This window comes from Tetrao urogallus (genome assembly GCF_951394365.1).
Source record: "Tetrao urogallus genome assembly, chromosome: 12".
In the NCBI taxonomy this organism is placed as follows: Eukaryota; Metazoa; Chordata; class Aves; order Galliformes; family Phasianidae; genus Tetrao; species Tetrao urogallus.
Genome location: NC_136825.1, coordinates 6,976,247 through 7,000,072, shown reverse-complemented (window position 1 = coordinate 7,000,072; position 23,826 = coordinate 6,976,247). Strand labels below are relative to the sequence as shown.

Below are 23,826 nucleotides of genomic sequence, written 5' to 3'. Positions count from 1 at the left end.
CTGCTAGATATTTGCCTTTCTTATGTAGTTCTGGAAATAATTAAATATTTATTCCTCATGGCAATAATATCTTGTATACAGTATTTTCTTATCTACAACTAACAAAGCACTGATTAAATGCATGATTATTATGCAAGTCACATCACCACCAACAAATTTGCTCTATTTATCTGGTATGTAATTGTAGTAGTATAATTCATGAAAGAGAGTATTGTGATAAGTTCATAGTGAAAAGCAAGAAAACAGAGTCTTGTTTTCTTTGAGGCTGGTTAATAAACAAGTATCAATATATGCCTAGAAAATTTGCCGTTTGGATTTTTGGGAGTAGGAAGTGGTTGCATAAAAACTCACTGAATGTGCTTAAATGCACATAACTTTCATCCATCAGCATTATATTAATTTGCTCTTTCTCTGCGGCCATTAGTAAAAGACATTTATCTTTGTCATTCTTAACAGCCTCTGGACTTTGAGACCAAAAAATCCTATACTCTGAAGGTAGAAGCAGCCAACATTCATATTGATCCTCGCTTCATCAGTGGAGGACCTTTCAAGGATACAGCAACCGTAAAAATTGTAGTAGAGGATGCTGATGAGCCACCAGTCTTTTCATCACCTACATACCTACTGGAAGTGCATGAAAATGCTGCTATTAACTCTGTGATTGGTCAGGTGACAGCCCATGACCCTGACGTGTCTTCCAGTCCTATAAGGTAGTGCTGCTCTAAAGTTCTCATAGAAAAAACTGCTGGCAGAGTACTAAGTATATTTTTCTATACACTGTATGTATGATGCTGTTCTCCATCTGTTTTCATTCTATAAAATGCTTGTATAGGATTTCATCGCCTTATGAATTTAGATGTATCAGTTTGTATCATTTTCAAAATCACAAAAATATTCCTTTCCACACAAATAATCTTACCAAACAGTAGGAATGCAATGACATTAAAAAATAAGGGCTAAGAGGTCTGATAGGTTGAATTTGCAATGTATTTATTTTAAATAATCTGCTAGTTTCTACACTGACAATACTGAGTTTGTTCCATGCAGCTGTAAGACTGTAAAATCATATTCAGTATTCATTTGACTAAACTCTTCCCTGGTTTTGTTAAAGGAAATCAGAAATTATGATGCCCATATGACTTTTGCACTTTCGTTTTGTATGATTTCCCTTGCTATCTATTTTGAACAAAATCTATTGTTCCAGTTTCATTAGATCTGTGTCATTTGTCTCATTTCCATGATAACACATCTTACCCTCCCATTTTGTTAAACAGTGATGTGTCTGTTACCAAACCATATTTTATTTCCTATGCATTGTACTGCAAAAAGCATTATGAAAACAAACAGCATAGCATCATATTTATAGTAAAAGTAAATTTGGGGGAAAAAAGGTGTACTGATGTAGTTAATAATTGGTTAGTGGTCTTATTCCAGTATATGCATTTCAGAAGCATGTGTTGTCGTGTCTCCAGGCTCACCTCTTACCGCATATAGACTACATGCATCTCCCTTTGGAAAAGGACACAGTGAATTCTCAGCTGAGCTACTTGTAGAGCTTTGCTGTAGTTTAGTAAGGGTGTAATAAAATAATTTAGTAATTGTGTAATAAGGCTTGAAAGATTATCATCTATTAGCATACAAATCTATTGATTCCAGTAGTATTTATTTCATGTTTCTGTTGTTATTTTATAACCATGGTCTTTTTATCTGCAGTAAATTATCTTGGATAAAGCTTGATCCAAGTGCGTAGCAAAAAGCATGAGTAATAATCGTTCCTCCTATGCTGTCTCTGCCCTCCTATAAATCACTGCCTTTCAGTGTCTTTCTCTGTGGAGAGATAAGCTTCACAGTGGCAGGTTTTCCCCATTCATATTGGAAGAGATTTCATCACCAGCAGTAGTGGATCATTTTCTTAATTCACAGCAGTCCTTAAAACCCTAGATTCTATATTTTCTGCCTCTGTAACAGCACAGCCATTTATCTGTCACTAAGTAGCATGTCCTGTCTGCCTGTCATTAACTGACAGTGGTGATTAAACACTGACAATGTAGCAGTCTTCTGATTTGAATCTCAGTAGGTGCAGCAAAAATAGTTCTTGCTCTTATTTACATTTGTGCAAATAAAGAATAGACCAAAATAAGTCATAACAGCAGTATTAATAGTGCAGAATCACTTTAAGTCTTCTGTTAAACCACTTTGGAGTTGTTCCTATAATTGCCATACCAGATCCATAAACTAACTCAAACTTCTCAATAACTTGTGCTGGTTTTATGGCAATTTGAAAACAGATATTATGTCCCAAGATATTCTTCTCTCATTTTTAGAGAAATGTACATTTTATGTTTAGCTTATGGATCTGACAATACGCTCTCATTAAAAAGAGTTATAATACAATTAGCATGAAAAGGAAACTGCGAATGTATTATTAGTTTTCCCACATTTATGACTTGGCAGATTTTTTATTTTGTTTTATTTTATTTTATTTTGTACCAAATATTTATCAAATTGAAATCAGGAGAGGATTTTACCTCTTCGTGGTCTTGTAAACCTGAGTAACTGATGTTACAAAAGTTTCTTTTCGAATGCTGTTTTTGCATTGTGAGTACATACTGTTGGGATGAGATAAAGTGCAGTACAACAAACTCACAGATGTTATGCTCACACCTCTGTAACTTCAGAAAATGTACTGCAAGGAAGACTGCAAATGGAAGTTTAAAAACGCACTGACTCTTGGAGAAAAAATGTGTCTTAATGGAATTTACGTCAAGCCCAAGTCAACTAAATAGCATATAAGCATTTCATTTTATTTCATTTATGGAATGTAAGAATTTCATAAAAGTTTGTTACCAGAGCTGTGGTAATCATTTCTGCAGCCTTACATAAACTGCAAGAACTAAAAATTTAGGTTTACGTAATGATATCTTTAAAATAATTGTCTCAATTGCTGTCTTTGTCTAATTTTCTTGAATGAAATTTTAGACCTGTAAGTTTAAACATATAATTCTGTAAGATATTTTTTTGTACTAACTTTACTAGTATCACAGTTTCCACTTGTAATACTTACCTAGGAACTAAGGAGGCATTAAAGTAAGGTTAAGATACGTCTTCAAATGTGATTGCCTAAGGTTAGGCACCTGCAGCTTTATTCCTCCACAGAAGTGACCTCATTTTCAGAACTGCTGAGGATAGTACAGTTTGTATGAAACTGTTGAGTACTGAATGTGTGAAGTTCTCTAGAAAATCAGTTTACTTGAATGTCCAAATATGTGTGTGCCTAGCTTTAGGCACATACACTTCAAATTAGAATTCATAATTTTTATCATACTTTTTTATGAAACACCTCATTTTTAAGAGTAAAATTTTTTCTTCTGATAGTTTAAAAACAGAAAACTTCAGTGTGTAGCAAATCAAACTTCCTAGTTAAATGGGTTTTCGTTCTTAAGTCCTATCACACCTTACCAGTGTGGTTATGCTAGCCTTGCTAATAAACACAGTCTTTAAACATTTACACTATAACTTTGAACTAATTTTTGAAAGTGAGTTGTATTTAAAATGCATTGCACAAACATCTAAATGCAACATTCTTTGGCTCTGTTTCGGCTGCATAATTTACCTAGAAATTTACATTTGCAAACTCTGACTACCTGTCAGAGAAAACTTGTTTTCTTAAAAAACAGTGATGTCAATCTATAAAACAATCAGTCCTTCAGCATTTCAAGTGTTCTACAGGTAAGCAGTGATTCACTGACTGACTTCTGCCCATGGAGCCACTTGATTTGTAACCAAATAATTGGTGTGGTGAATAGTTCACAGATCATTACTCTGAAATTTATTATTAAAATATTTTTCATCCTTTTTAAAAATAACCATGAAGTCCACGATTTTTGTGTGCTTGATGCATTACACTTGAAATTATCAGCAGTTACTGTGAAATGTCGTAGAAACTGTCTAATAAATATGATGGATTATGTAATTAACTCTTGATCAGCACTGTCTTTGAAAGATGTTACTTAGTGAACCTGAGGGCATTTTATGACCTTCATACTGGTTCCATACAGCTAATCACTCCTTGGGCAATAATTGATAACTTTTTTAGTCTGAGTTTGTCATATTGTCTTATAAATTATTATTCTATTGAGCTATGAAACTGCAGATCTCAGAGGGCTCCATAAAATGTATTGTGATTGTATGGATTCATTAACTTCATTAAGTAGATTACAGGGATGTGTATTTTGCAGGTTTTCCATTGATCGTCATACTGACCTTGAGAGACAGTTCAACATTAATGCAGAAGATGGAAAAATAACTTTGGCAACACCACTTGACAGAGAAACAAATATGTGGCACAATATAACGATTGTAGCTACTGAAACTAGTAAGTATTTGTATATACTGGAGTTTGGTTGGTTTTATTGCCATTACTTCTAATAGTGTGTGCAGTGGAAACAATACATAACTGTAAAAAGTGAAACTGAATTTTTAAGTACAACTTTTTTTTTTTGTTTGTTTGTTTGTTTTGTTTTTTTTTTTAAGAGAACAATTTCTGCTGAAGATCTGTTTCTTTTAGCTCTTCAAAACTGCGTTTGTTTCAGTGAATAAAGTATATAGAGTTTGAAGAGATACATGATGACATTTGTAGAGGTTTTATAGGGTAAATGAAGAAAAAAACGTCACAGTGAGTTTTTATTATAAGACAGAAGAAATAAAGCTTTGCTACTGTGGAAGTAGAGCATAGATTGAACCCCCAGTTTCTTTACACTGAAAAATATTTTGTTTCAATACAATAAATGATTAAGTACATGGGTAATAGTGAATAAAAGTAGCTCTCTTTGATGCCTATGAATAAATTACACAGCTGTAGACAAGAACACGCATTATTGAGACTGATCAGTATTCTCAAGCCAAGGCATGAGCCAGGAGAATCACCCTGCCTAGGAATATGGGTCCTAGATTTGTAATCCAGGAGAGTTCTTGATTAATTCATGCTGTTGGCAGGCTCTGATAAGCCACCATAATTTATGATTAATATTAGCTCTATATTTTATACTATACATTTTGCAGTCATAGCGCAGCAAAAAACGGATTCTGGAAGTAGGTCTGTCATCTGTCTGAAACACAAACTAAGAAAATATTTCTGCTAAAGTATTTATTCAGCAATCAGTATATATATGTATAATTCTCATAAGAACATGCACACTGGACACATTGTTGTGAGAATAATTAGAGCTTGATGAACTGTGCTGCTAATCCTTGCATATAGAAAACAAGATGATTTTGATGCTTTCTTTTCACCCAGAGTATCTTTTTTGAGTATATAGTGTTATGATCCAAAACTCTTAGTGCTCAATATCATAGTGCTGTACCTATGAACGTATGAATGAATGGGAGAATAAAAGCTGCTTACTTGGCTCATATTGGATGATTACTTTTCCAATATTTTTTGATGGTACTTGCTTTTAGATACAAACATGTTAGGAATCTGTGAGGGATAACTGAAATGCATGTATATATGAGAGAGAGATGTCTGAATATAAAATAAGCTCTCCATTTATAACCTCTGTAAACTGTGATCTATCTTAATAATCTGTGCATTTCATTGCTAACAGTGCAATAATACCAACAATGCTTCAATAATTATTATTAAATCTTATGTGTAAACACTATCTTGATAAATTTGTGACAATACTGGCAGGAAAGCCAAGGCAAGACAGTTAATTAAATTGCATAAAGAAAGAAAGCAAGCTCCAGTTTTCTCAAACTGGCAGTTTAACAATTGCCAAGTTGATATCAAGCCACTTAATAATTCAGCTAGTTTTGAAGGAGAAAGGTATAAAAAGCTCCATGCCAGTTTTCCCAAGACTTGAGCAATCTCGGATTGTAGGATTTACCAATAGCATCAAGAGAAGAATTGTTAATCTATAATTCAAATCATTTGAGACATCAAAAGATGTAAAGTGAAGTAACTTTAAAAGTTACTTCCAAAAGTCTGAAAAGGAAAAAATAAAAAGAATAATTTTTCAAGAAAGTAATCCAATTCACTTCTTTGACCTCCTTTATATGCGTGAACCAGAACAAAGTTAACAGAATTCCATTTTTCTAAGTCAGATCAGAATAAAGTCTGCCTTCTTCAGATTTAAAAAATGTAATTGTATTTAAGAATTATTATTGTATTCAAGAAGTAAGCCTTATCATTAAACTTTGTTGGAGCCTCAACACCTATCAGTGTTGTAAAATTGCTTCTTTTCAGACTGGCTATGAAAATAATAATGCCAATCCAGAGCTAAGCTTTTGAGTTCCTGCTCATGACTGAGTTGATTGAGTTGGGTTTTTATTGTTGTTTTGGCTTTGTTTTTACATTCCTAATATGATTATCTGACCTTTACATAATACAAGAGCTGAATTTCATAGATGCTATGTCTGCTTCTTTAAGAGACAATACTATAAACTCCTGATGCAGAAACTAAATGTGTTCATAGAATTGTAAAGCTGGGTAAAACGGTCATTTTCACATTTTTTTACAACACAGTAATAAGCAAGATCTCTGCTATGAAATAGCAGAAATCTGTTAAAGGCAGACACAGGCAGCAAATGAAAATACAAACAGTGTCATCTCTATGCTTTTACTGAGAGTAACATTAATGTACTGCTTATCTCTCCCATAAATATATCTCTATCATTTATACAGGAGCATTTTCTCTTCCTTACCAGGCTGCTTTCCAGGTTCAGTTCAGGGCTCACCTCTATTCATACAGGCAATGATTGGACCATTTCATTGCCATCATAACTGCTTACCAATCATAAGTAATGGGGTTTTTTTTCATCATGGTTGCCAACACAATGGGCATACATCCTGACTTATCAACTCTTTCATAGATAGACACCAAGTATTGCCAAAACCTAAATAATTTTTTTGGAACTTTGTGCTGGTACATTTCCTGCACCTACATTTGTGCCTTAAGAAAGATTTTTGAGTTTTCTGCTGTCAGCTTTACAGAGTTATTCTTTTGTATCAACCCTCAACCACTGTCCTGAATTGGAATCTTTCTGGATGAGATTGCTCTGGATGGACTGAGATTACTTCTGCATTTTCAGAAGTTACCTCATTTAGCTTGAGAATGGAGAGATTAAAATTCAGATAATTTTAAATGTTACTTGATTTTATTCTTTCTGAGTGCCCAGATGGTAATCTAAACCTTCCTTGTCTAGCAAAACTAGAAGCAGAAACTAGGAGCAGAAAGCATGAGCTAATGGGGACTTTTTAATGTAAGTAGTTAGCAGGCAAAAAAAGTGATTTAGTTTATTTTCATTCACAAGAACATTTTCTATTCACAGGCAAGCATCTTTCTAGCTCTAATTCAAATATATTTGTACTACTGGTGTCACATATAGTATTACCTTCCTATTCTGAGACCTGTGCAAAGTGGTAGATTTTGGAAGCATTTCCCTGCTTTTTTCCCATCATTGGAAGACACCTTCTAGCCTCTGTGAAGTGATTTCTAGTTGCTTTCATTGTATAGAATCATAGAATACTTGAGTTTGGAAGGACCTTTAAATGTCATCTAGTTCAACTCCCCTGCAATAAACAGGGACACCTGCATCTCCATCAGGTGCTTGGAGCCCCATCCAGCCTGACCTTGTGTGTCTGCAGGGGTGGAGCATCTATCATCTCTCTGGACAACCTTTGCTAGTGCCTTATTACCCTCGTAATAAAAAATCTTTTCCTTATAGCCAGTCTAAAACTCCCCTGTTTTAGTTTGAACCCATTTCCCTTTGTCCTATCACAACAGCCCCTGCTAAAGAGTCTATCCCCTTCTTTCTTATAGCCCTCACTTATATAATGAAAGGCCATTATCAGGTCTCCCAAGAGCTTTCTCTTCTCCATGCTGAATAGCCTCAGCTCTTTCAATCTGTCCTTGTAAAGGTATTCCATCCCTTGGATCATTTCTGTGGCCTTCCTCTGGATGTGCTGCAGCAGATCCATGTGTGTCCTGAGGACAACACATCTGGACACACTACTCCCGGTGAGGTCTCACCAGCTCAAAGCAGAGGGCAGGAGCACCTTCCATGACCTACTGGCCATACTTTTTTTGTGCACTTGACCCCACTGATGATATCATTGATAACAATATTAAAGGGCCACAGTACTCACCCCTGCAGGGCACCACTCGTCACTGATCTCCATATTTAATGTAAATAAATGCTTACATTCTTCATGATATATTTAAATTAATATTTTCTTGTTTGTGGTTTGAATTTTTTTCTCTCTGGCCATGTAGTGACGCCATTATATTGATGACTTATATCACAGGATTGGTAAGAAAAGAGAATGTTAAAAGAACCTTGGCCTCTTTGAAAAATGACTCTGAAATACAGCTTAGAATTCACTGAAGAAATACACAGATTTATGCTTATTGCATGAGAGATATCCAAAATTATTAAACCTCTGAACTGATTCTTAAATTTTCTTTCTACACTGGCATGCAGCCAAGTTTACCCTGCTGAACGAGTTTAGAGTGTGAGTATCTAGGAGATCACAGCAAATATGAAACAGGCGCATTGGCAAAATGACTCTTCCTTTGAATATACCTTCTGATCTGTGGATGTGAGAGGTGAACTTTATTTTCAGTCGCTGATTGGATTTTAAATACTGAATTAATGAGATTTTTTGTTGTTGTTGTATGGTTAGGACTTATATGACTGAAGGCTAAGGAGCTTAAAGTTGTTTGCCACAGTTGTGAGGTTTTCTGAGCTGGATGCTTGAGAGAACGATGAATGGACATAGCCTTGCCTTGTAAGTCAGGACTGAATCTACTTCTCTTATGTTTGGGCCCTCTGAAGCCGAGACCCGAACAGAGAAAAAATCTGTGGGCATACACAAGTAGTCTGAACTGCAGTGCAGTAAGTATGAATGATTAACTTACAGACATTTCTTTTGTTGTCTTTTTTTTCAAATGTATGTATGTCCACAAAGGCATATCACATTTTTGTTACTTGGTACTTTTTTGTAATGGAATTTCTGGCATTCAGGAAAGTCTAGAAAAGTGAGGATCCATATAGTCATATGTAAGCCTACTCATCTGAACACATAAATACAGCTTTCAGTTTGTATAAGGTACAATTATAGCTGTAACTACTGTTCACATTGACATGCTTGTGTTGCTTGCATTAACTAGTTGGCAATTTTGCTGGGCAGCGAAGCAGAGCAGAGTTCAAGCTGAGCTAACCTCCTCAGTATTCTCTCAGGTTCTTATATAGGTTTTGCAGTACTTATGGAGTTATGTGTTGTCAATGGTTCTCAGCTACTACAGGAAAATCAAATAGACATGATTTATTTATTAGAACATTTTTGCTACAGTTTGCACAGATTCTGAATGGAGTTCATCCAGATCATGCAAGCTATCAAATTGTCATACATGCACAAAGCATATAGTAATTGTACTCTGTCAACTATATGCCTCCATCTCCATGGATTCCCATTTCCATTAACTACACTGACGATATTTCCTCAGTGTCCTCACTGTGTTACTCATTAATAGTAAGGAACACCCTATACTTCAGTGATTAATTGATATATCAAGAGCAACAATAAGTGGAGAAGTAATGTAGTTTGAAACTAAAACCAAGACTTATCCCTGAAGAGCTAACTTAGGCAAGAGAGGTGTGTATTAATGCAATTAATATTCCTCCAACTTAAATATGAATATCCTGATATTTGCATTTTCATCTCTCTTAAACAATATCTGAGATCTGCTTGATACAGGATTCTATTTATTTTTTATTTTTTTTTAAGTATGCTAGAATGAATCCTGTTTACCTGAAGTTATCTTTTAAAAGTGAAGTAATCCTTTTCTCAAGCATATGTGTACTACGCAGTGGGAATTTATTGAATAATATCACAGATTTAACTAGAAATTTTCTAAACATATTTCAATTTGTAGTCTGTGAGATTTGTGAAAAGCACACCAACAAATGGCAGAAATCATAGCTCACAGACTCTACAGAGAACTAAATGATGATACCTTTATATTTCCCAAGCTTTCTGGTGTAGCACTGGGTGGATTGAGAGTTTGAGATCGGTGTTTTCTTCCCAACCTTCTTCTGACCATTTGCAGTACTGGATTTCTTCGATTGCATTCAGACCAAATCTCTGTAACAGTTTATGAGATACACCCCTGTGAGCATATTCAAGCATAGGCAAGTTCTTTTATAATTAGTATAGACTCCAGCCTTTTCAGATACAGTAGGAGATAGAGGGATGAAGTGTGCATCCATTTGAGCTTCATTAGATTACACAAAGTCTCTTCCAGAATTTCTCTTTTCTCACACATGCACAGACATGCAGCAAATCAGTCACTGGGGCAATTCCAAGCCTAGTGCAGGACTGCATGGGAGAAGATATTTGTTAGCCTAAAGCAATCCTTTTAGCTGAGTTGTAAATTTATGAATGAGGGTTTTTAATTGAATTTCTGTTTTCCTTACACTCCAGACAATGTAGTCATGGAGCTATTATTTTGATGTTGATTGACTGCTTTTATCAAGAGACCCTTGTTATTCAGCTACACTTGCCAAACAAAAAGCATGCCACTGGCTTGTTAGCGTCCATCTCCCTCCACCAAAATGTCTGGCAAAGTACCAGAGCTGCCCCAACTAGTGGAAATTCTGGTGAATTATTAATCAAAGCAGAGGATGAAAATAAAGACAAAATCTTGAAATCGAAATGGTGATTTGGCCATATAAAATATTTTCCAAGCATGGAGAATAGGAATCTCAAGGACAAAGCTGCGGGTTCTATTTGACAAAGGTAATTACCCATATACCAACTGCATTCTTTTGAAATGAAGAAGTATGAGGCAATTTTATCACGTAATGGGAAAAGGCATAAAGCCAAGAGGACTTTTTATGGTTTACCAAGAATATAAATGCAATAATTGAATCATCGCCTAACACATGCACTAATAAAGTTATCTACATTTTATATTACCTTAAAAAATACAAAGGCAATAATTAAAAAAGAAAAGAGACATAATTACTCTTTAGAATATGCCTTCAGCTATGATGTATTTAAATGCCATGAAAACCTTTGCTCATGGTTTCATTTATTTTATTTAGCCTTTTATTGTAAAAATGACTATAGGCATTCTTTGCAATAATTCCAACATTTTAAGGGGTTAGTTTGGTGTATTATGTAATTGCCTCTAATTTAGAGCTGAGTAAATCTCAGTAAGTTTTAAAAAGATAAGGAAATAAGCCATTATGGAGGTATAAACAGGTGAATGGTGACTTGGACTGGATGCCAGCCACCAGATCAGGCTGCCCAGGGTCCCACCTAACCTGGCTTTGAGATCCTCCAGGGATAGGTCATCCACAACTTCTCTGGGCAGCCTTTGCCATGGCCTCACCAACCTCTGAGTAAGAACATTAACCTTTTTCACTTCACTTTTTTTTTCTGACTTACTGGAACTCAAACTAGATAATACATCATTTTTGCACTAGCAGAGTGTAGCACGGTGGTTTTTATTCATTGGCGTGTAAATAGAGGACTACACAGAACTCCATAGGTTCTAGTGGGTTGCAGAGAATTATTCAGCGGAAGAGTGGCATGATGTGTAAAGTAGTTTGCTGGTCTTAGCTATTAAATGACATTAAGACATGCAGCAGGCTTTCCCATCAGTGCTTTTCATAGCTCATGAATGGCAGTAAATAGGATCCACATGGATAATAGTATGGGAGTGGCTGTATTATGAAGGAATATGAATAGGAAAGGAGGGCACTAATGAAATAATCTGTATATAAAGTAGACTCATTAGTTTAGGATATAGAATTAAAATCCAGGTATGAGGAACAAAATAAAAGACTGTAATCTCTGATTTCAGAGAAAAGAATGTAAGACAGCTACAAATAAAGCATCTGAGTAATTAAAAGGGTGAAAAATTGAAGAGGTGGTAAACATAAGAAGGACAGAGAGATCTGCATCAAGAATCTAGCTCCTTTCATCTTTGTTCTCAGGCCTAGATATCTTAGTTCTAGCAAATATTATTCTTCTTAAAAATCATGTCAGTATTCTTCTAGTTTGATAAGAACTGATTTATTACTTATAAGCAGAATGTGACTATCATCTATTTTTTTTCCTGTAAGACTGAAGTATGAGAGTAAGTCAGAGTAGAGGTTTTTGAGTAGACTTGCTTTAGTCAATCTTCTTTGAGAACTTTTTTTTTTTTCTAGAATAAAGAGTCAGGGAAGCATGTGAAGTTGCTGGATGGCAATGATGGTGTTGTCAGGCTGACAAACAGAGGATTTGTAAAGATACATACTGATATGTTAATGAGGTCTTTTTGCCATTGATGTGCAAGTAAAAATTGTTTAATTCTGAACGTGATTTAATATCTAGCACATCTAGCAAAGTTTTATCCATGAAGGGAACATAAAATCAGTGAATAGCACTGCTAAGAAATAAATATGAACTCTGAAAATGATGAAATTTAAATACTTCTGTAATAAAGACATGTTTGATAAAAAGTTTTATTAAAGCGTTTTGATGTTTTGTCTAACAGTAAGAAAAAGAGGGGTTTAATTTAAACTATTAATTATTATTCTTTAATCATGAAATCATTTAAAATCAAAATCCCCAAATATTCCCAACGTTCTCAATCACTCTGCTTATTGTTGTTATTATTGCTGCTAGTCATTACAAAATTTCAAAGCTAATTAAAATTGACAGTAAGACCTTGCATATCTGAGTCAATATTTTATAACATTTTAATATGCATGAGGCATTAGCATATTAACAATGTAATTGCTCTAAGGTGTGGGCCAGATTCCTGACTTTTCTATGCTAGCGCAACGCTCTTGATTAACTTGGAATCAAGCAAATCATGCCATTGTACATTTGTTTCATCTTAAACTTTTCTTCAGTTTGCTTCCACCCTGTTTGCTGGTTTGTTTTTTGAGACCGATCCTATTCAGTTACTCAGTAGTACCATATTTTCTGGACATCTTCTCAGTGTGATATTTAGAAATGAAAACTTACAACTTCCTAGCAACAATTTACGTGTTACACTGCCTCAGAAGTTCTGAAATTTTAATTAGTTTGTGTTTGTGGTGATCTATAAGAAGCAAAGATCTAGCAGCATTTCCATTGTGCTGTTGCTATTGGAAGCTTACGTAATAAAGGTAGCAGATAGATGTGGTTTCCTGTTGTCTGCCTCTTTTGTCCTTACTGGTAGATGCCAAAAGGATGAAGGAAGACAACTTTTCAGAAGCCTATAGTGGGCTCTGCCTTCTGTTACAATTATGGGCCTGTGAAACTGTAAAATTGTCCTACTAGCAGATGCATCCAGAGATCACAGTTGTGGTTAGTTTTGCTGTTGCTTATTCTTGAAGTAACTTATAATGTTAAACAAACTTGATTTTTCTTTTATTTACATTGCTTTTGAAGAAAAAAAAAAAAAAAAAAAGATGTAACTTCAAACATTTCTAGCTTGCCTTTCTTTATGGCTTGCAAGTCCACTATTAATGGTTGTTAAGCCTTAGACCATACTTTTAATTTCTGTACTCCTTAACAGTTCACCACTTACATATGTAACACAGTTAATTTGCTGAAAGTGGCATAATTGCAATCTGCAGGTTGGCTTGCATTCTCAACAGAAAAAATAATTTTCAACAATGCAATACTGTATCGGAAATACAGATTGTTTTCTGCCAACATTTGTTTCAGCATGGTTTCTGGATAGATGTGTGGGTGGAAGGATGTTAGCAGTGTACTTTTTTTTTTTTTTTCCTAAGGATTTATTTAGGATCTGTGAATAAAACAGCATTGTTTTCACTGTCAAATAGCTGACGTGACTGTAGCAGCTTCAAATACAACCCGCTCAAGCAGCTATACTAATAATTTATTTTGAATTATGTATTTGTTTACTCATATTGATGTGTCACATATATCTTGATTATGTATCACTGTGAATATAAAGCTCACTGTGGTCAAAATTAGATATGCAGAAGTATAGTCTCTAAGGACATAGTGTTTGCAAGCAGAGCTTCTGACAAGAGACAAGTACCCGTAATTGGTACTCAAATATTGAAAAGGTGCTACAGTTCCTGATTAGAATGCCCCTTCTAAATCTTTTTTCAAGCCTTACCCCATCTCTTTGTTCCCCCAAATTTAATAACTGCCTTTCTCTCCTAGTGCTTCTCCAATGCAGTCTAATCACTTGTAATGCAGTATGTAGATTACATGTAATGAGACTCATGTTACCTAGTACATCTACTATTTACTTTGTCTACTTCACTACAAAGCCTGAGAAAAAATAGAGGTGATTTTTCACTGGATTTTTTGAAACACAAGTATGGTGATTTAAGGGAGGTCACCATTCAATGTGATTTATAATAACCTGAAATTTGAATTTCTGGGTTGTTGGATGTGCTGGAGAGTTGCATAGGCTTGACATTTGCCTCCAGCTCTTAAGTGAATACAATATAGTTTTGTATCAGTTGTTTACTTCAGCTCCTTTAAGGACAAAACTATAGCTCACCATGGCCTCTCTTCTCTGACACACTGCAGCAGCAGAGAACTTTTCCTCTCTTAACTTGCATGGTTAAATTTAAACAAAGCGATGTTTTTTGATTACCTCTTATAGCTAGAGTTCTGGTAGAAGAAACCTTCTTCACAGCTGTAAACTACATTTGAGTGTTCTTTTGCTGTTCTAAGCTAGTTTTGCCTTCCCAAGGCTCTTTTATCTATCTCATACATTCAAAGAAGACAATGCCATTCATACACACCAATCAAAATATGGAACTTCTACAAAAAATTACGAATATTTCCCAGTTTTGCAAACGGATCTTTCAATTTACTGAGGATCAGAGGTAATTATGGAGTAACTATGTTTTAGGCTGCTGAATAACTGCACAGCTTAATGAATATGAAAAATAACAAAGAGGTTGCATTTGAATATCAAATTATAGCCTACCTGCAGTTATGCAAAATGGGAGCTAACCGTTTCCATCAATACATATTGTGTCTATATGAAAATAATATACGAATATTTTAAAAAGCGTTCTTTGATATAGAGGTTACAGTTTCATAAATTTTTGAATTTAACAAAGTACCCAGTTGAGGTCCTGGTTTTAATTTAAATTGTATTTAAATTTTAAATCTTGTATTATTTAACATTTAGGAAATAGGTAATGTAATGTAATGTAAGGAAATGTAATTAAACATAAGGACTGGATTAAGCATCCAGAGTAGAAGAGAGCTGATTAACCTCAGCAGAAGTGAAATCAGGCCTTGAAGTGAAAGGGAGAAACAAATACAAATGCAGTCAGTTTGAGTTATTTGGCTACTACAATAGCAAGCAGAGAACTCCGCGCTGGGTTAGGTGAATGTCACAAATAAGAAAATGATCTGTTTGGTCTTTTTGCAGACGTTTCATTTTTCTGCAAATTCATGGTAACTGCTTCAAATTTTCTATTCTTTATGGGCTATATTAAATAATTTTTGTCTTACATGAAAAAAAAAAAACCCACAGAAAATGAAAGTGAAGACTTTGTCTGAGCAAGGCCTGAATAATATGAATTTCTGTAAGTAACATTTTCTGTCATTGCTTTTGCATCTATCACAGAAATTTTACTCTTTGTTTTTGTGTTAGCAGCAAGCCTAAAGAGTAATATGGCCTTTTATCCCAAATCATACATCTACGTATTGATTAAAGTAGGTAGGTGGCCTATCTTAGTCAGTCTTTACAGATGGAGCTACTGAGATCTGGAAACCTTTTAAGTATATATTTAGTTTTGAAGTCATTTACTTGAAAATATGCTCTGTCCTCAGTTTCCCCTTCTCCTTGTCCTGTCCAGGATATGCAGTCAAAATACACTTCTCACATGTTAGCTGGGCGGCCATCGTTGTTGTGAGAACATGCATTTTCTGATTATTTTTCATGGCATTGAGGTAGAAAAGTGAACAAAAACGAAAGAGGTAGAGGTGTTGAGCAAGTCCTTTGTGAAACTTGCGACAGTTATCAGTGCTGAAATAGAAGCAGAATTTAATGTAGCTTTGTTCTTAATTTATTCTTTGTTTCTTCTGGAGACGATAAGAAATAAACTGAGGGATCAATTGAAAGATGGCAAAACTTTTGAAAGCCATTGTTATTTTTCTTCCAAAGAATGACTTATGGAACAAATCTGATAAATATGTTTCACATCTTTTTCTTCCTCCCTCCCTCCTACACACTTGTACATGCAGAGATTCACCACAATCTGTCCCAGTGAGCTGAAATAAATATAAATTGAAGATTAATTTTGAAGAAGAGCTTGTTTCTTGTCTCAGCTTCATACAGAAAAGCCATTCTACTATGCATTGATGTGTTCTATGCACATACGGATATTCAACAACTCTCAGTATTTTCTTGTTCTTTAAAAATTTAAGAATGTTTTGTGAGGTTTGAAATCTTCATGGAGACCCATTTGTTTGTCTGTTTTATGGTTTGATGGTTACATTTTATCCTAATTGAGAAATAGCTTATGGTCCGTTCTTTTTAAAAGAAGTTATGCCAATTGCTGTTGTTTTTTTCCTGACAATTTCAGAGTCTGTTTCAGGCAGTCAATCTCTTTTGAATCAGATCATTATGCAACACTTCAGACAAATGAGCACAGCTTTTACTGCAGTATGTGATTTCTACAGTTAAACATCAACACAAATAAAATTTGTTTTACAGTATCATCTCTGCTTCTCAGGATACTTCAAGTTAGACTTGCCAGTTTCATATGGCAAAAGAATTGTAGAAGCAGTATTACAGAGATAAAGGGTTGCACAAAGAAAGCAACAACTTAAAAACAAAAAGGGAAGATAAGTTTGTCCTGCATTTAGACTGCCTTACTAATGTCATTGGATAAAACTTTGATAAAGGCTTGGGGAATAGAACAGTTAAAATACAACTTAATAAGTTTGAAGTATGAGAGATATAAAGCAAGTGCTGTTGTTTTTATTAAGTCAGTGATTCAGATTTTGTTTTGATTTTTCTGTTAGAACTAGGACTTCTAATTTAAAATATTATTAGAGTAGAAATTTCACTGAATCAGAGAAGCATGAAATCACCATTTCCAAGACCGTATGATGATGATAATACCAATAAAATACGTATTATTCTGCAAGAGTCTACTTCTATACAGGTACTTAATTTTACTTAAAATGCAAGACGGTTTATGACTTTTTAAAGAGAACCTTGATGTGATTTTGGGTGCTTTAATTTCAATGAGGGAAAAGTGGATCAAACTGGTTTTCTTTTTGTTAAATAAATGATGAACTTACATTATTTTGGCAGACAATAATTCTGTTTCTTAGTGAGCACTGCTTTTTAAGACCAGTGATTATCAAGTAGAGATATGCTTAATATTTTCAGATATTTCATCACAATGTTCTAAACTTTCAAACCAAGCTTTTGCTTCTCAGGTGACAGTCCCAGTGATGCACTTGTTTTGCAAGATCAAAGGTAGGTGTCTAAGTTGTGCATCACCATAAATACAGCTGATGAAATCTTTACAAATTCAGTTAGTTTGTTAACAGATAATGACTCTATCTTTATACTCTTTGCAACATCAGTAACCAGTCTTACAATCTACCTGAAAAATGAATGATTTAGTCTAATTCTAATTCTGATGACTTTGTGGCTCAATGGAAAAGCAAGCAAACAAACAAGATATTAAATTTTAAAAAATATTTGAAATTTAATTTTGTCATTATTTTAGAGTATAACTGACTATTCACAAATAAGGAACATTTCTGAGCATTAAATACTGATCAGTGTGAAGACAAGCTGTATACGATGGCAAGGATGTAGCATTCTCTTCATTCACTGCTGGGAGTATGTAGGGATATGCTTTACATAATGGGTTTCCAACCTTTTTGCTTGCCTGGGCCACAAATGAGTGAAGGGGAATTGTCTTCAGCTGCAGTATAGTGGATACGTATTTTATTTCTGTATATTTTTTATTAAAACATAAAGAAAAGAGAGCAGCAAAACCATAAAACTAGACGGATATTTGACCTTGTTTTTGTGAATCTAATCAAGTTTGCTTCAGTGGAATTGGTTGAAATTCTTAGTGAGCTCTCCAAGTGTTTTTCTGCTTCGAACTTTGCAGTCATTTTAAGTTTGAAAACAGGCAGGTGAAACCATTTTGTCTTGTCAGTGCTTGGTACTTACTTGCCATAATACGTATACATGGGGTGTTTCTTATTTACTGTGATTCTTATTTAATTATTAATTATTTTTCATTTAGCATGAAGTGAATAATTATTGAAAACGTTACAATGACAAAATAATGTTATGTATTCAGTGTGGTGGGCAGTACAAGCAGTAGATAAGATTTCCCTCTCTTTCTCAGCAATAAACTTCATCATAGTCACCAGAACCCTAATAGGTAGTGGATATCCCCTTGTTCAGACATTTCCAAACCAGTTGGGTCTCACTTGTGTTTAGTAAATTAATTTTTTAAATGAATTCTCATCAAGTTTCTAATTATAATATCTTTAAATTTAGTATTTGTATTTCTGATGAAAGACAAACATTTTGGGGGCAGTCATAAGAGACATGAATAATTTCTTTAGAAGCTTATCTAATTAATTACATTTCTCTGTAATGTCTTTAAAATTTGAACTGCCATCATTTCTTTAATTTAGATAAAAGCAAATCTTTAGTGTTTAAATATGACACTGGTGCTTAGAATTCTGATAAGCTAGAGATTTTATAGTCTGTATTTTTATCAAGATTTTAAAAAGTGTTTTATATTTTCAGTTTCTTGATTTGCATATTAGTGTTTATTTGATGACATGTATGCTCACTTCACCTGTTAATAAAGAAAATCATCACGTGAAACTGACATAAATATTACTATTACAGTATTTTGATAGGGATTTCTTTTTCTTCTGTGACACATCTCTTTCTAAATAAAGACTTGTAAGTCCTATGACTAGAAAGCATTTAAAATTTGATGCCTTGTAATCTTCCATATCCTACATGGATAGAATTTGTGTATTTCCATCTATCTAGAAAATATATAGACCTTACTTGTAGCACAAGTACATTTAGTGATAATGTGATTTTATTTTTTGAAATAGAAAATTTTATATTATTTAAAATTAATGTTATTAGAGATATTGAAATTTACACAAATTTAGATTTATCAGTGAAACCTCAAAATAATGTATTGTTTTAACATACAAGGAAAAAAAGAATGCAAGACATAGGATATGCTTAGGTTACAGTACAGTTAACTTGAATCAAAATCACAAAAAAATACACACTGTGGTTTCTTCCTTTACTCACCTCTACAAATTGTAGAGCTGCTACAAGTCAAATCACTAGCCTCCAGCCCACTGGCATAGCCTAACTAGTTCTATTTTTTGACACTTCTTCTTACAGTTCTATTGAGTATAAATCAATAGTTTTTGTCTTGCCCCCAGAATTAACGCTGTCTTCTCCTAAGCTATTTCTGCACTGCCAGAGACTAGAACCCAAATGGACAGCTAAGTTATCACAGCTGTGCATACATTAACAGCCTGACTTGATGCAGGAGCTTTCTTGCCTGCGCTAACAATTCAGGCAAAAGCATATAGTTAAATAAAAAGTCCAACCTGCAGTTTAATTTGCAGTATGCAATTATTAGAATTCTTGATGACGCAACCAAGATATTGTGTTTGTAAAATAATATTCAGTAAGAGATGGATTTTGAAACTAGGATTGGATTACTTGTAAGTGTATGCATGTCCTATAGAACATTTCTTGAGTCCTCAGATCAGCTGATCACCTGAGTTTATAAGGAATTCATGTATTTGCTTTTTGAAGAAAAATCATAAAATTTAAAATATTGATTAATAATCCCTTAGAATGATTATGCTGAACTGGAGGAAAGACAGTAGGATGTGACGGTGAAATTTATTCAAAGTGGAATGTGAACTGTTGCTTTAGCTTTTCTTTCCTTACAGCTTAATAAGATCATTCTACTCTGCAATGAAAAAAAATTCTTTACGCAAAATAGCTTTACACTACAAATTAGGAGACTTTACTTCAGCAAAGAAAGAAGTTCACAGGTCATTTTCTTGGATAGCTGTAGATGAATCAGAACTTATCCAAAGTACAATCTAGTTTTGCCTATGTCAATCTGCAGTTTCTTTTTCACTGTGTGTTTTCACATTAATAGTATTTATAATGGAGAAATAATAGATGTGCAGTCTGAACAACTAATAGAGTAAAGCATTCTGTGCTCTGTGAAAGATAAACAAAGAAATAAATCTATGTTGTTTACAGCCTTTCCTTTTTCCATGTATAATGGACTTTATCAGTAAAACAATACAAACTTCATCAAAGAAAAATCTTACCAATTTAGTCCAAGAAAGGTCTTCATGGAGATAATCTCCAACAAATACTGTTTGCAGTAGGGATGTATTTATTCTTTTCAGCCACAAGATACTCGCCATCCTTCTTTATCTCATGCTCCAACTACAAGTCACATCATTACAGATCAGTCACAGCATTACAGATAAGACAACTCAATTAAGGAAGGAAAGAAAGAATATGGTTTCTAGTTAAGAATTTATATATAAAACCCAAATAAAATATACTTACCTTTTATGCTATGATTTCTTTTCTTAGGGAACCACAGTCAAGTGTCCCGGGTGCCTGTTACTATCAAAGTTCTTGATGTAAATGACAACGCTCCTGAATTTGCATCAGAGCATGAAGCCTTTTTATGTGAGAATGGGAAGCCTGGACAAGTAAATATCTCCATGTTTTTTATGCTGTATAATTTAGAGTGTTAGAATGGGGTGCAGTTTCTCCCTGTCGTTTTATCTTTAATCCAAAAATATGTGCCTATTTGTTCATGGTAACTGTTAACATTCCTTTAAGATATATCTATAATCATATTCCCTGGTACGTCTCCTTATATATGAACATATATGTTTTTGAAATATAGATTTTTAAGGTGAAGTTGGTATCTTGAAACAATATCCAGAAAAAATGCTGAGTGTCTGTAAGCTTCCCATGTTTCCAGTGTTCTTGATGGAGCTCATTCCTTCATAAGTTCATGTACTTTAATAGCTAAAAGTGTAATCCAGCCTGAATCTCAGGGAATGAACTGGATTGCTGCTTGTCCCATATATAATTTAGGAGTAATGCTTAAAACAATCAAACCATTTTCCCTTGCCTATATCTCTGTCTATCTAATTCTTACTCACTTTTCCAAGATAATTGGGAAGAAAAAAGAAATCAAGAAAGCCAAACAGAGTTTGATGGAAAGTCAAGTGATTTGTAACTGAGTTTAAAGTATCTAAAGAGGGACAGAGTGTTGGAGAACTTGAGTTTGAGATTTTCCTTATATCTCAGAGGAGAAAAAGAAAACTGATTTAGCAGGTTATTTCCTTCATAATTTGATGAAATTAGAGTGCTAGCAGAGAAATGTATACAACACCCTACAAGGTGAAATATGCCTAGCTAGACTTCAAAAGTGAAGTTTAACCTGTGTAGCCTTTTTCAAAGGAAATCAAGCAGATTTCTTAGAAGGCATTTATTTTGTAGACAAGTGCACAGAGTTAGGGAAGAATATATCATATGCCAAATAAACTGCAAGATAAAAATTCAAGAAAATATTCAAACTTAGAAAGTAAAGCAGCATAATAAAGATTTAACTTTTGTCCATCTTGAGGAACACAGCATGTTACAGCAATTCGCTGTTTTGAAACTTTCTAATTTATTTCTGGCTTGTGACATTTTATTTAAATAAACAGCAGCTGACAGCATGACACTAGACTTGTTAATCCAACTATTCCTGTGTCTCATGTGGGTGTTAGGCATTGAATTCACTATTTTCCAAAGTAGGTTACCTGACAATAGAGTTAGAAATGATTTTCTTTTACTAGTACTAAATGACAACTCCATTGTAGTACATGACAATCTACCTCTACCAAGGCTGGATTGTTACTGTTGATTTAACTTTCTAGCACCTCTATTTGTTTAATAAAAAGATGTCAAATGTGTGTCACTTAAGAATTAAGAATGCTTTCTACCCACTGAAAAGATTGGAATGTGCCCTTATGGGCAGACATTTCTCAGGAAACAGTTATGTTACTGTTGGTACTGAAGCTCCTCTAGCTCAGAGTGGGTTTCTGTTTAGCTCAGGTGGATTTCAGAGGCTGAATAGTTATGTTTTGTATGCTATCTTAAATTGTTATGAGTATACTTCTTTAATTTTTTTAATCCAGAACTTGGTAAGCTTCCTTCAACTCACAAATTCAGCTGCATAGTGTATTCTGAATATATTTATCAGCCTTCAGATGGCTTAAAAAACTTGAAAAACCTTCCCAACATTTTCACTTTGTAATAAAACCAAATTTTTATTTGAAAAATAAAAGATGATTGGGAGTAAGCTCATAAAAGGGGCTTTTGCTTAAGCACTTATGGACAACTTGTGTTAAGAAATATGTTCGACTTACCATCTACCTCTTATGCTCTCATTCTGATGGCAGATGTCTGTTGAGCATGAATTCTTTTGTGAACTTTATAGGTGGTTTTTCAGTATTTGGCTGACAGCATGGATGAGGTGACACCAATTCTGCAATTCAGTGTTTTAAACAAACAAAATTACGAGAACATTAAGCATGCACCAGTCCCAAGTAATCAAGGTTAGATTCTGAATTTGTCATTTAAAATTTATTTGCTCCTGTAAAGGGTTTAGTATCTGCACCACTGGATTAGTTTTTCTTCTGCTTAGTATTTTATATTAAAGTTCTCTCTATATTCATATAGGAATAAATCCTATTAATCAGTCAAGTTGTAGAATTCCAGAAACGAAGTATGTCTCAGCTACAAAATGTGAGTAGAAATACCTTTTCACACAGGAGCAAAAGCTTAATTTGGATAGTTCTCCAAAGTTTAAACTGAAATATTACAGGTACAGGAAAGGCACAATCAAGTTTTGATATTTCAATATATTTACATTTATAAAATTAAATATAAATCGTATTTGAATCAACATAAAGGAATTATATCCAAACCTTTTATGGAACCCTATTTGCAGCCCCTACGTGTGTTGACTGAACCATCCAGTTCAGTTTCTTAAGTGTTCTGGTTTGGGTTCTGATATAATTGCAAGTGGCAAGTGCAGCTGCTGATGATGTGACAGAACGTATTAAAAACTGTTGACATAGAATGTTACCAGATGTGTGTGCTTTGTTTTATCCTACCTGTAACGGTAGTATTGCCAGTAGGAGATGACGAGGGGTGAAGTGGAAGTGGAGGGGAGGAGATGTGTTCTTCTGTTCTCATGTGCTCCTTGCACATTTTTGCACACAAAGGAAAGTTGTCATAAGTGTTTTCTGTCGGTCTCAGGAAAAAAGACTTGAACATAATGTTACAATACTTCCAATTTAGCAATAAAGCAGCTCATAATTCTCCCTTTATTACTTTTTTCACACAAGTCACTAACTCAAGCCAGAACATTTATGATTTTGCTGGTTCCTCCTGCACTGTTCTCAGGTCCACAGTAAAGTGCCGTTTTCTCAAAACTAAGGTACAAGAATTTCAAACACTTCAATTGCATAGACAGTGATGTACCAGAGTGCAAACTTGTGTGTAAACTTGAGCAGTATAAAACAGAATACAATTCTCTCTCAGCCTCTGTCAATTTTATTTAGTTCTTCTAATCTATTTTATTAGATTGGCTTTTTCTAATGTTAGAAATTGTCAGATAGATCGTTGTAGATCCTTGTAGAGGGTTGGCTCTACGTGCAAAGTAAAGTATAAATGCTATCATAAGCCTACTGCTCATAGTATTATGGACCTG

At 34.3% G+C, this 23,826-nt stretch overlaps 1 protein-coding gene across 1 annotated transcript in view; it reads left to right on the top strand.

Moving 5' to 3' along the window:
* The window catches only part of CDH8 (cadherin 8), a gene marked incomplete at both ends in the record, with an annotated part of 123,848 nt that overhangs the window by 72,123 nt on the left and 27,899 nt on the right, over positions 1 to 23,826 (top strand). The window contains 3 exons of the mRNA XM_079541374.1: positions 457 to 710; positions 4,239 to 4,375; positions 20,640 to 20,761. Coding sequence (XP_079397500.1) covers positions 457 to 710; positions 4,239 to 4,375; positions 20,640 to 20,761 — 513 coding nt within the window. The remainder of the gene's footprint in view (positions 1 to 456; positions 711 to 4,238; positions 4,376 to 20,639; positions 20,762 to 23,826) is intronic.